This window comes from Erpetoichthys calabaricus, chromosome 3 (assembly GCF_900747795.2).
Source record: "Erpetoichthys calabaricus chromosome 3, fErpCal1.3, whole genome shotgun sequence".
Taxonomy (NCBI): domain Eukaryota; kingdom Metazoa; phylum Chordata; class Cladistia; order Polypteriformes; family Polypteridae; genus Erpetoichthys; species Erpetoichthys calabaricus.
Genome location: NC_041396.2, coordinates 257,882,459 through 257,897,293, shown reverse-complemented (window position 1 = coordinate 257,897,293; position 14,835 = coordinate 257,882,459). Strand labels below are relative to the sequence as shown.

The 14,835-nt window shown below is 39.6% G+C and overlaps 1 protein-coding gene across 8 annotated transcripts in view; it reads left to right on the top strand.

The window, feature by feature from the left end:
• stat6 (signal transducer and activator of transcription 6, interleukin-4 induced) overlaps nt 1–14,835 on the top strand; it is a 192,345-nt gene that overhangs the window by 126,118 nt on the left and 51,392 nt on the right. For 7 of the 8 annotated variants that reach the window (XM_051924058.1, XM_051924059.1, XM_051924064.1 and 4 more), the window contains 2 exons: nt 642–942; nt 8,236–8,354. In XM_051924058.1, the coding sequence (XP_051780018.1) occupies nt 642–942; nt 8,236–8,354 (420 nt within the window). The remainder of the gene's footprint in view (nt 1–641; nt 943–8,235; nt 8,355–14,835) is intronic. The other variant, XM_051924063.1, reaches the window with a different exon arrangement.

Here is a 14,835-nt window from a genome sequence, read left to right as displayed (position 1 = left end):
TTGAGACATAGTTATGGTAGCTGTTACCTGTTCATTTTCATTGAATTAATTTGGTGTTTATTTTTTATATATATATATATATATATATATATATATATATATATATATATATATATACTGTATATATATATACTGTATATATATATACTGTATATATATATACTGTATATATATACAGTATATATCCATATATATATATATATATATATATATATATATATATATATACTGTATATATATATACTGTATATATATACAGTATATATCCATCCATCCATTATCCAACCCGCTATATCCAAATTACAGGGTCACAGAGATCTGCTGGAGCCAGTCCCAGCCAACACAGGGTGCAAGACAGGCAACAAACCCCGGGCAGGGCGCCAGCCCACCGCAGATATATATATATATATATATATATATATATATATATATATATATATAAATATTTTATAACTTAAAGGAAAAGCTTGGTGTTTTTCGAGTCAAAGTTACTTCTTCACAGTCATGGTATATATTAGTTTGCCCCATTGAAATTGAGTTCTAAAGTAAAGTATATTTTATAAATTTTAAAAAATAACTAACCAGTTCTTGGTTTTTATTGGACATACTAATTTCCAATCTGCTCCTCTTCCTTATGTCAGCAGGCTATTGGAGCTCCAGTTCAGTTACAGATGCAAACTCAAGTACATCCACATCCAAGGCCTGGAATGAGCTCACCAGAGCACAACCCAGCTTTTCTGCCTGGTCCTTCCGCATCTCCTCAGCCTCCTCAACTGTCAGCTTCTGCTGTGAGTAAAAAGACAAGCACAGATGACCGGGACAAGCAGAGGGCAATAGAGATGCTGGTACACAAAATGGCTGACATTCAGGCCTGTCGTAAGAATCTCCATCACCTTCAAGAGAATATAACCTGGGAGAAGCAGAACTTTGAATCTATGCAAGGTAGAGCATCTTTGTACATGGATGACATCTTCCAATATTGTCTATAAGCTGTTGCAGCATGTGCCAGCATTCATATTAAGGTGATGTAGGTATGACCTTCATACAGTGACAGTTCTGAAAAGCCAGTAAGCAGATGCTGTAATCCTCCTTGGTGTTTTATGTAAGAATCATATCTCTTTGGTTTGACATTGAAAGTTACTTACACTAAATAGGTGCCAACACAAATGTTTGTAGTATTTGTCATGGAAGTAGGACTTTAGTCAGGTGTAGTCAGAAACCAGAATTTGAGTTATTTTAAAGACGGGTGTAGCTAGGAGGAAGGGTGATCTGTATCAGACAGATAATCAAATACTCAGTACAAAGTATTATTAATAAAGGTTGTATTAGTAATAAAAAAGCATATTGTACACCTTAAGTACGTTCTAATTGTACGGCACTGTACATTCAATAGAGCAAGTTGCATCACATACTATTGGGCACGTTAAAGCACGGTTTGAAACCGTGTGCCCTCCATGCATTATTTATGGTAAGGCAGGTCACTAACTGACACTAATCTGTAGTCAGAGGGACAAAAAACAGAATATACCAATTCAATTCTGCTTGCGGGGGTTATAAGAACCTCTCTTAGACTATGCACTTTCTATAGGCAAACATTTAACATGACTAAGCAAACACTTCTACCTACTTGACATAACCTAAATAACTAGCAAAAGGATCTTTCGGGGGGGAGGTACCCCAAAATAAAGTTGTATTATTTAAAAAATAAAGGACAGTCAATTTTTCACTTAAAACCTGACAGATGTCTTCTCAAATGTGATAAAATCTGTGTTTGTGTCAAATTTAAACATTCTTTAACTAAGCAACTGCTGCTAAACTAGAAAGAAACAGGCACACGCAGTAATATTTTCAAATTTTTGTTTTCTGATACGGACGGCACGGTGGCACAGTGTTAGCGCTGCTGCCTGGCAGTAAGGAGACCTGGGTTCGCTTCCCGGGTCCTCCCTGCATGGAGTTTGCATGTTCTCCACCATGTCTGCGTGGGTTTCCTCCAGATGCTCAGGTTTCCTCCCACAGTCTAAAGACATGCAGATTAGGTGCATTGGCGATCCTAAATTGTCCGTAGTGTGTGCTTAGTGTGTGTGTGTGCCCTGCGGTGGGCTGGCACCCAGCCTGGGATTTGTTCCTACCTTGCACCCTGTGTTGGCTGGGATTGGCTCCAGCAGACCCCCGTGGCCCTGTGTTAGGATATAGTGGGTTGGAAAATGTCTGTCTGTCTGTTTTCTGATACAGTATATCTCATATTTAAGTAATACCATGGGAGTGTTTTCACCTCTGAGGTTTTCTGAGACATGTCAACTGTACCTGTCTAAAGTTTTATGTTGATAACACAAATACATTAATGGTTACAGCATTTAGCACCATGGATCCCCCTATCCAAACCCTCTCAAGACTGGGATCCAGGTTCTGAACGATTCTATTGCACATAAAACAGTGAATCATATAACAATTCTGAACTCAATCCCCTAATACTCTTTTACACCCAAGTACCCGCCTACCCCATCTACACATTTACATGAAACTGTTTACATTTTGTTCCTGTTTCAAATAGTTTCTATTTTTCCTTGTGTATGCACTCAGAGGTGTTTCATTATGTCCGTATATGGACATCAACGTATCGTTGGAGACATCACAGATGCTGCTGTCCAATGGTATGAGTTTGGAGTGTGTGTGACATATTGAGTCAGAGCTAATGACTCGAAAATGAGAGGTGTACTTACCAAAGGTCATCCTGCGACTCCTCTTATGTGGAGGATATTGTATGATTGATGCATCGTACAATAATGTGCTTGGACTTGTTTTGATCAGGAGAATCTACTATAAGTACTGATGTGTCTCTTGTAGGTATTTGGTGTGGTTTAGTGAAGTAATATGCAAGAGTACACAAAAAAATCAGAAGAGCGGGTGTAATGCTGTTTCTGGTTTTCAACTCACATTTGCTCAGTCGCTGGGAGGGTTCATCGCATTGGTTGAAATCTGTTGGGCGTGACTTTTTGATTGATGTATATCGTGTCTGTATTCCTTATACAGAGTAATTGCTGTGATTTTTTTTTCAAATATTTTTTGTGACAATTTATAAAACACCACTCCCTACTGTATGATTTCATACCCTATTAAAAGTCAACCGTAATCATTATAACAATTTGATTACTAGGAGTGTGAAGTCGACATCTATTGCATGCAAATGAGGTATTGTTTGTTGTGGTGTGTGGCTGGATTATTGTAATGCACTCCTTATTGGGATTACCAGCAAGAGCCTTTTTAAAGCTCCAACAAATTCAAAATAGTGCTACAAGAATCCTGATGAAGGTGCGGAAATATGAACACATTTCACCAATCCTTCGGTCACTTCATTGGCTCCCTATCCATCTCTGTATCAAATACAAACTCTGTTTGTTTACTCATCAGTGTATCCATGGAAATGCTCCACAATATCTTAAAGAACTCCTTATATTACAATCCACTACAAGAAACCTCCGTTTTGCAAATACCTACTGTTTTCGCCCCCCTGTGACCAAACTTCATACAATGGGAGACCGAGCCTTTGCAGTTGCTGCTCCACGGCTCTGGAATGCCCTACCAGAGAGCCTAAGAACACAGCAGATTGTGGGCTGTTTTAAAAAACAGCTAAATTCTTTTCTATTTAGGAAAGCATATTAACAAGAATGCTATAATTATTGTTGTTTTACCTCTGTTTTTATCTCGCTTTGCCTTTGTTTAAACTTTTTATGTAGCACTTTGAGATTTACTACTAATGTAAAGTGCCCTATAAATAAAATTAATTATTATTATTATTATCCATCCATCCATCCATCATCCAACCTGCTATATCCTAACTACAGGGTCACGGGAGTCTGCTGGATTCAATCCCAGCTAACACAGGGCACAAGGCAGGGAACAATATATTATAGTCAGGATTCTGTTTTCAGACCAATGTAGAAAGAAAATAAATGACTTGTCTTTTAGTATTAGATACTGTCAGGTATGTAAAATTGCTCTTACTTTGTAGACACTAAGAGTAAATTGGGAACTTAAAAACAAAAGCCCTTTAGTTAGCAGTTGATGGAACTCATTTGTTAATTAAGCTTTAGGCAGATATTTGATGACATTGATTTTGTAAATCATGTTCTAACATTGCAGTCATGAGTTGATTGACATGAGGTTAGACAACTGATTTTGTTGAAGTCATTCATTAACCAGGTTCAAGATTATTATTCTGTGTACATGGTGCAATAAAACTCTTATTTGCATGCTTCGTTCTGACTAGTTACAATAAATACAGTACCAACAACAACAGACAAAAAGACAATAAATATAACAATATACATAGAATATTCAAAGAATATGTTCTCTCTCTCTCATCTATATATAATAATATATATTGTAAGAGAGTAGATAGACAACAATAAAGAGTTGGCGCACCACCTTGTCACCCTGTGTAATTGAAAAACAAAAAAAGAGTATCTTTCCAGACTTGAGTCCCACAGTGAATTAAACTCAAAATGGCCAAACTTCTGGTTATATGTGCTTCTGGCAGGAAAAGGCAGGTCCAGGCAAGCAAGCACTGGAAGTGAAGTCGGAGATGTTACATCTGTCAATTATCTGGTATGAAGAGGATGGAAGAGAATAGACATTAGAATACAGTGCTCAACCCCAGGAAGACTGGATAATTACAATCACTGGAGTCCCTAAGCTGTTCCCTATGTATATGCGCATGACAGGACCCGCCCAAAGCCTCTTCCCCAGCCCAGACCCATGGGGTTGGGCATCCCAAACCATGAGGTACTGAATACGAGCGAGAGAGTTGGCATTGGCATGGAGAGAACCTTTATGACAGAGGTCTTTGAACTGAAAAGGCTGAAGGTCCAAGAACCACCTGGTGACACGTGGATTCAACTCCTTATGAATTGCAATCCACTGGCAAAGTTCATAGTCCATCATTAGAGTGAACTCTTGGCCCAGGAGGTAGTACCTCAGTTTGTTAATAGTTCACTTTATTGCTGAGGTCTCTCTTTCCACCTCTGTATACCTGTCTCCGAATCCAGTAGGTTCTGGCTCTGGAATATGATGGGGTGTTTAACACCATTGATGCTTTGGCTCAGCATGGCAGTGAAACCTGTGTCTGAAATATCTGTCTCTATAGTAGCAGAGAAAAGCCAAGAGTTATCAATATAGGTCATCAATCCACTGCTATGCCGATGACACACAACTTTATGTAAGTGTTGATGCAACTGCAACATCTTCACCTGTTGCACTGACTGACTGCATTCAGGAAATCAATCTTTGGATGACAGATAATTTTTTACAACTCAATCCTGATAAAACAGAAATGATATTAGTTGGTACCAAATCTGTCCTCTCTACCCTTCGTGGGCTAAAAATTGATGTCGATGGGATCCTGGTTGAACCCTGAGCATCAGTCCGTAATTTAAGTGTCATCTTTGATCAACTTCTTACTTTTCAACCACACATTAGCTCAATAGTACAGACAGCTTTTTTTCATCTCCGCAACATTGCTCATCTGTATTCTTTCCTCAGTGTGAAAGATACTGAAACACTCATTCACGTTTTCATCACTACCCGTCTGGACTATTGCAATGCATTGTTTTATGGCCTACCGACTAAGTATATTATCAATAGATTACAATATGTTCAGAATTCTGCTGCTCGTTTACTTACACACACTAAAAAATCTGCTCACATCACTCCTGTCCTCTATGATTTGCATTGGTTACCAGTTTCTTCAAGAATCAAATATAAAATGATTCTTTTCACCTTTAAAGCCCTTCATGGTTTTGCCCCTCATTATCTGTCTGAGCTGCTGCTTCCTTACACTCCTGCCTGTACATTAAGATCATCGGACGCTAACTTACTCACTGTACCTAAATACAGGTTAGTAACTATGGGTGGCAGAGCTTTCATTGTAATAGCCCCTAAATTTTGGAATGCTCTTCCTCTCAGCCTTCGCGAGGTAAAATCTATTATTCATTTCAAACTCCTGTTAAAAACACATCTTTTCAATGAGTATTATTCATTTTCTTGTATGTGATTTCTATTGTTTGTTAATGTGTTTATTGAATTGTAAAATGTCATTGAGTGTATGAAAAGTGCTACATAAATAAAACATTATTATTATTAGGTGATGATGTAAGGGCCTATTTTAAGTCATGGAATGTGGCTTTTATTTTAGCATCCCATACACCACATTAGGAGCCTGCTTCTTTGTCAGATCAGTAAAGGGTGCCTCTCACTCAGAGAAGCGAGGGACAAACCTGCGGTAGTACCCTTCTAAACCTAACAAGGCTTGGACCTTTCACTTGGTCTTCGGATAGAGCCATTTCATGATTGCATGAACTTTGGCACATTGAGCTTGGACTGTACCCACGCCCATTAAGTAGCCCAAATATTATGCCTTGGTCAGTCCAAAATAACATTTCTTGGGATTGATCCTGAGGCCTGCTTCCCTCAGTACCAGGAGTACAGAACCGACCTGTGTAACGATTTTCTTCCCATGCGCTGGAATAGATAACAGCATCATCCATATAGGCGGCACTATAGAAATTGTGGGGCTGGACCACTCTATTCACTGGAGGGTGCCAGGTCGCTGGAGCCCCCTGCAATCCAAATGGTAGGACACGGTACTAAAATGACCATGTGGTGTGTTAAACGCGATCCTCTCCTTTGTGGATTCCATTAAAGGAATTTGCCATTACCCTTCTGTCTTGTCAAGTGTGGTCAAATATTGAGCCTCTCTGAGTCGCTCAAGGAATTTGTCCACTCACAACATCGGATAAGCGTCAAATTTGGAGACTTAAGTGGACATAAGTCATTGCAAAAGCATCAACATCCTTCAGTCCAAAACGATGGGGCAAGACCAGGGACTAAAGCTTTCCTCTGTAAGACCAAGGTCTAGCATTCTCTTGATCTCATGCTCCACTTCTGCTCTCTTTGCCTCTGGGAAGTGAAATGGATATTCTCGAACAATGACCCCATGTTCAGTGATATTGTCATATGCAATCAGGGAAGTGTTCTCAGTTCACTTATTCAGCAACTCCAAGACAGACAAGATGGCTGCTTCAAGCTCTTGTCGTTGTTTAGGCATCAAATTTGTACCAAAATAAAGACGTTTACTTAGCGAAGAATGAACAAGGTTGTCAGGAGTAGGAATCGGGTTCTTCTTCTTTGCACAGTTTCAACAAATTAATGTGGTATACTCATTTGGCTGGTTGACAATTCGGGTGTTTAACTCTATAATCGACCAGCCCCTTAACCCATCAGCAGGACTGGTATCTGCTCCTTTGGGCAAGGAGGAACAGGATGACCACTGCCAGAGCCCTACACAATGACTTCCAGCAGGCCACTGGTGTGAATACCATTGCCTTGACTGCCTTTAGGTATCGGAATTAAATTCTTGGACCCATTGTCAGACCCTATGCTGGTACAGTGGGTCCTGGGTTCATCCTGGTGCACTATTGTGCAGTTCCTGGAGGATAAAGGAATTGATACCATTTACTGGCTCCCACACTCACCTGACCTAAATCCAATAGAACACATTATGTTTTGGTACATCTGACGCTGTCAGGTTGCACCTCAGACTGTCCAGGAACTCAGTGATGCACTGGTCCAGATCTGGGAGGATCTTGACAAGCATGCATACAGTACATGTGGACCATACAAACTACTGAGTGCGATTTTTGAGTTGCTGTAATGAAATTTTGGCAAAATGGACTAGCCTGCCGCATCATTTTTTCAGTTTGATTTTCGGGGTGTCTTTGAATTCAGCCCTCTGTAGGTTGATAATTTTCATTTCTATCAAATGATGTGGTATTCTTTCATTCCTAACACATCACACTGTCCATATCAGTGTAGATATCCAGCAGGATTTTTTTACCATTGAGATCTGATGTGTTTTCAAAGTGTTTCTTTAATATTTTTGAGCATTTTATTATACCTAATTTTGCAATGTATGGAAACATACTGTGCTGCTTTTTTCAAATGACAATTGTGAAAATAAATTTTTCTTCTTATTTTAAGCCATTGAAATGATGAAGTGATAGTCATTACAAGCACTGAAGGCCGCACATTGTTTGATACAGGGTCGCTGCAAACACACGCACAGTACTTATTTCATGGCTAACTCAAGCTGACATTTTCTGCCATCCCAGGATCATCAGTGCAGCATGTTCATTCTGTATTTGTCTGTGTCTATGAATCTCTTCTCTTTGCTCATTTTAGCCCAGATATTGCAGAACCAAAAGAATGGCCTTCTGGATCATCAGAATCTTTCAGAAACCTGCAACGGTTTACAGAACCAAATCCAGAGGGATGAACTGCAGAGTAAGGTCTTTTTTGAGGTAAGTATTAGAACTATCTATTTCAAGTTGAGTGTCAGTAAGTGTAATCATTCCATTGCAGGGCAACACACGGCTGTCTTAACATATGAGCACAATAGGCACTGGCCGGGGGCCCCAGGAGCATATGGGCCCACAATGTTTCTGATGCCTATAAATGTTCCTGTTTTGCTATCAAAACAGGGGCCTCAGCACACTACTTTGCCTTGGACGCCTGTGATGCTGGTAGGATGGCCCTGGGCCCACATACCCACACTCACTCACAATAGGCAACTATAGAGCTGCCATTCAACCCAACCTGCACATTTTTGGGATGTAAAAGGAAACTACAAAAAAATAAACACACACACAGATAAAGAGACACTGTGCAAGTTCACATAGATAAAGAGACACTGTGCAAGTTCCACATAGATAAATGCCCACAGGACGAGCACAAAGTACAAAAATTAACACAAGATCATATAGAACTCTCCATCCTTTCTAGGAATATTTTTACTCTGTCCTTTGCCTTCTGATGCTCCTCTACCTTCTCACCTCCTGATATCTCTTAATCAATTTAATTTTTCTGTGTGTCTCTCCCTCCCTACCCCTTGCTTTTTCTGCCAACTTGTCTCCCAGATATAAACCAGCTGCTACACAAACAGTGCACTCTTTGAAACCCATCTCATTCTTATGTCCAAACTAAATTTGGAATCACGTTTTTTGTTCTACACTGCCAAAAATTAAATCTAACCCAAGTGGAAAGTATTTAAATCATGAAATTAAATCTAGTTTTCCTTATTGGAAGAATTATTGACTAATCCAAAAAATTTTATTTATGATTATTTAGCTGGGTGGCACGGTGGCGCAATGGGTAGCACTGCTGCCTCGCAGTTAGGAGACCCGGGTTTGCTTCCCTGCGTGGAGTTTGCATGTTCTCCCCATGTCTGCGTGGGTTTCCTCTGGGTACTCCGGTTTCCTCCCACAGTCCAAAGACATGCAGGTTAGGTGCATTGGTGATTCTAAATTGTCCCTAGTGTGTGCTGTGTGCGTGTGTGTGTGTGTGTGTGCCCTGTTGTGGGCTGGCGCCCTGCCCGGGGTTTTTTTCCTGCCTTGTGCCCTGTGTTGGCTGGGATTGGCTCCAGCAGACCCTTGTGACCCTGTAGTTAGGATATAGTAGGTTGGATAATGGATGTATGGATTATTTAGCTTACTTTAAGAAATCTTGTCAAGTAAATTTTGCCACTTGCGGATTTGAAGGTATTTTACTGGCCACCTCCAGGCGGTCTATGGCTTTTCTCTCTCTTTCAGTCAAGTAGAGTCAGACGACAACACAGCTTGTACTCTGTGGCCTGCTTTTTACTCATCCCCAGTCTGCAACATTTTTGGTGGCTCTTTTCCAAATATAAATCCCTTGCATGTGATATCCATTGAACAGCCATAAAAATGCAAAAGTGATGCTGTAGTCATATATCAAGCTGAAAGTGTCTGTATGGTGTTTCCAACTGTAAATACAGAAGTTCTCCACATCTTGTTTCCTATTTATAATTTTACATCTAGAAGTTACTCCGAAACTTCAAACTGCTTTTTTTGAGAGTTTTTTTTTTTTGAGTGAGAGATGTCTTTTGTTCAGCTGTTCCAATGTTTTTGGAATAAGTTTGGTAGTGGTCTAATGCTTATACCTGACATTAAAAGAAATTTTGTTTTGGAAGACAAAATTATATATATTTTAAAATGTGTCTGTTGTCTGTATTTTAAACCTTTAGATGTCTTTTTGAAAATCAAATAGAAGAAATACAGTATACATATCTAATTCAAAGTGTCTTGAATAAATGAAAGGTTGGCACATGGGCTTAGTGTCTGGCTGTAGTTTCTGCAATTTTGCTAGTTTCCTCCCACGTCATAAAGATGGGCATGTAAAGTTATTTTGTGATTCTAAACTCTTGCTGGGTATGAGTGTGCACATGTGAATGGGCCCTGCATTGAACTGATGTCCTATACATGTTTACAGTTAGGTCCATAAATATTTGGATAGAGACAACTTTTTTCTAATTTTGGTTCTGTACATTACCACAATGAATTTTAAATGAAACAACACAGATGCAGTTGAAGTTTAGACTTTCAGCTTTAATTCAGTGGGGTGAACAAAACGATTCCATAAAAATGTGAGGCAACTAAAGCATTTTTTTAACACAATCCCTTCATTTCAGGGGCTTAAAAGTAATTGGACAAATAAAATAACTGGAAATAAAATTTTCATTTCTAATACTTGGTTGAAAACCCTTTGCTGGCAATGACAGCCTGAAGTCTTGAACTCATGGACATCACCAGATGCTGGGTTTCCTCCTTTTTAATGCTGTGCCAGGCCTTTACTGCAGCGGCTTTCATTTGCTGTTTGTTTGTGGGCCTTTCTGTCTGAAGTTTAGTCTTCAACAAGTGAAATGCATGCTCAATTGGGTTAAGATCAGGTGACTGACTTGGCCATTCAAGAATTTTCCACTTCTTTGCTTTAATAAACTCCTGGATTGCTTTGGCTGCATGTTTTAGGTCATTGTCCATCTGTATCATGAAACGCCACCCAATCAATTTGACTGCATTTAGCTGGATTTGAGCAGACAGTATGTCTCTGAACACCTCAGAATTCATTCGGCTGCTTCTGTCCTGTGTCACATCATCAACAAACACTAGTGTCCCAGTGCCACTGGCAGCCATGCACGCCCAAGCCATCACACTGCCGCCACCGTATTTTACAGATGATGTGGTATGCTTTGGATAATGAGCTGTTCCACGCCTTCTCCATACTTTTTTCTTGCCATCATTCTGGTAGAGGTTGATCTTGGTTTCATCTGTCCAAAGAATGTTTTTCCAGAACTGTGCTGTCTTTTTTAGATGTTCTTTAGCAAAGTCCAATCTAGCCTTTCTATTCTTGAGGCTTATGAGTGGCTTGCACCTTGCAGTGCACCCTCTGTATTTACTTTCATGCAGTCTTCTCTTTATGGTAGACTTGGATATCGATACTCCTACCCCCTGGAGAGTGTTGTTCACTTGGTTGGCTGTTGTGAAGGGGTTTCTCTTCACCATGGAAATGATTCTGCGATCATCCACCACTGTTGTCTTCCATGGACGTCCAGGTCTTTTTGCGTTGCTGAGTTCACCAGTGCTTGCTTTCTTTCTCAGGATGTACCAAACTGTAGATTTTGCCACTCGTAATATTGTAGCAATTTCTCAGATGGGTTTTTTTCTGTTTTCGCAGCTTAAGGATGGCTTCTTTCACCTGCATGGAGAGCTCCTTTGACCGAATGTTGTCTGTTCACAGCAAAATCTTCCACATGCAAGCACCACACCTCAAATCAACTCCAGGCCTTTTATCTGCTTAATTGATAATGACATAAAGATGGACTTGCCCACACCTGCCCATGAAATAGCCTTCGAGTCAAATGTCCAATTACTTTTGAGCCCCTGAAATGAAGGGATTGTCTTAAAAAAATGCTTTATTTGCCTCACATTTTTATGCAATCGTTATGTTCACCCCACTGAATTAAAGCTGAAAGTCTGCCCTTCAATTGCAACTGAGTTGTTTCATTTAAAATTCATTGTGGTAATGTATAGAACCAAAATTAGAAAAAAGTTGTCTCTGTCCAAATATTTATGGACATAACTGTAGATACAGTCATATGAAAAAGTTTGGGAACCCCTCTTAATTCTTTGGATTTTTGTTTAGCATTGGCTGAGCTTTCGAAGTAGTAACTTCCTTTTAATATATGACATGCCTTATGGAAACAGTAGTATTGCAGCAGTGACATTAAGTTTTTTGGATTAACAGAAAATATGCAATATGCATCATAACAAAATTAGACAGGTGCGTATATTTGGGCACCCAACAGAGATGTTACATCAATACTTAGTTAAGCCTCCTTTTGCAAATATAACAGCCTCTAGACCCTTCTTATAGCCTTTGATGAGTGTCTGGATTCTGGATGGAGGTATTTTTGACCATTCTTCCATACAAAATCTCTCCAGTTCAGTTAAATTTGATGGCTGCCGAGCATGGACAGCCTGCTTCAAATCATCTCATAGATTTTCGATGATATTCACGTCAGGGTACTGTTACGGCCATTCCAGAACATTGTACTTCTCCCTCTGCATGAATGCATTTGTTGATTTTGAACTGTGATTTTGGTCATTGTCTTGTTAGAATATCCAACCCCTGCGTAACTTAACTTTGTGACTGATGCTTGGATATTATCCTGAAGAATTTGTTGATATTGGGTTGAATTCATCCGACCCTCGACTTTAACAAGGACCCCCATCCCTGAACTAGCCTCACAGCCCCACAGCATGATGGAACCTCCACCAAATTTGACAGTAGGTAGCAAGTGTTTTTCTTGGAATACGGTGTTCTTCTTCCACCATGCAAAGCGTTTTTTGTTATGACTAAATAACTCAATTTTTGTCGCATCAGTCCAAAGCACTTTGTTCCAAAATGAATCTGGCTTATCTAAATGAGCATTTGCATACAACAAGTGACTCTGTTTGTGGCGTGAGTGCAGAAAGGGCTTCTTTCTCATCACTCTGCCAAACAGATGTTCTTTGTGTAAATTGCGCAGAATTGTAGAACGATGTACAGATTCACCATCTGCAGCAAGATGTTCTTGCAGGCCTTTGGAGGTGATCTGTGGGTTGTCTGTAACCATTCTCACAATCCTGCGCATATGCCGCTCCTGTATTTTTCTTGGCCTGCCAGACCTGGGTTTAATAGCAACTGTGCCTGTGGCCTTCCATTTCCTGATCGCATTCCTTACAGTTGAAACTGACAGTTTAACACTAGAATTGCCAGAGCCTACGAAAAAACTTGTAGATCCGTCCCACCTTAAATCGCTTCACACCTCTCCATCAGCATCTTTTGTCCTGTAAATGTGTCGATAAGCAGCAAGCAGCCTGCTGTCACATCCCCCCACCACCACACAGTTTTCTCAGCTCAAGTCTGTTTACCTGCGTGTCAGTTGTATAGAGTGAGACATAAAGAAAAATGACACCTTTTATAAATACTATCTCGTTATTTGGAACACATGCATTTCATGTGTGTTCGTGTCTTCAACAATCTATGTACAGTAAACACATCGTTAAAACAGAAACGTTTTTCATGTTTTAGTAATAATTGACAAAATGTAGACATGAAGTGTATAATGTGTTAAGCCTGAATTCCAAATATCAAATAAACACTTTCACAAAAGATATAAATATTACAGAACAAGTACACTTCTATTCAAGAATATAACTGCAGAAAAAGAACCCTTGTTAGGGTGCGACATTGACACACACTTGCTATGATCACTTCGGTGGCGCAACGGTATAAACTGTTGATTGGTAATCAAAACTTCACGGGTTTGACCCCAGACGAGTCCGTTTTGAGAATAAAAACATAAATTTGATTTCAGTCTGTAACAGCCGGTGGAAATGTATGATACTTGTAAAGGTTGGCTTTGTTTTTTTTTTTTTTTATTCAGTTTTATTCTCTCATTCGTGTTCGCAATTCTACCCAATCTGACACTGCACATAAAGACGTGCTATAGGTCTGCAGTCTACTTGTGACTTTAAGCTGTAGGAAGTAAGTAAATAAATCATGTTAAATAAGTAAATAACATTCGATCTGGCTCTTATATACAAAGTAAAGGGACGGCAGCTAAAAAAGCATTAGGCTTCAGAAACATCTCAAGGATGATCAGGGAAAAACAGGTTGCACCTGAGCTCAATTTTGGGCTTCATGGCAAAGGCTGTGAATACTTATCCATCCATCCATCCATTTTCCAACCCGCTGAATCCGAACACAGGGTCACGGGGGTCTGCTGGAGCCAATCCCAGCCAACACAGGGCACAAGACAGGGAATCAATCCTGGGCAGGGTGCCAACCCACCGCAGGTGAATACTTATGTACATGTGATTTCTCAGTTTTTTATTTTTAATAAATTTGCAAAAACCTCAAGTAAACTATTTTCACGTTGTCATTATGGGGTGTTGTGTGTAGAATTCTGAGGAAAAAAATGAATTTAATCCATTTTGGAATAAGGCTATAACATAACAAAATGTGGAAATAGTGATGCGCTGTGAATACTTTCCGGATGCACTGTATATACAGAAAAACCCCAGAGGCTGGTTGCCAGAGAAAACAAAGTTGTTTAAAAACTACTTACCTTTTATCCAAAGCCCTATTATCTCTGTATTGTTACACAGATGCCTTCATACCAGTTTCTATGCCACGTCTGTTAAGCTGGACCCCTTATAAAATTAAATTTTGGGCCACCTCCTTAAACATACATGAGCTAATGACAATTAGCAGTCACCGTTTCAGCCAAAGGTGGGGCGTTTTCCAACCTTGTATCCCTGTTGTGCCTGATCTACATCTAAAAGGTTTTGATCCTTGTGAGTATTAATGTGTACTTCAGTTAAAGTATTTGCAAATAAGGTCAAAGGTGACTTGTGACTTGCCACTTAGGAGCACATTTTA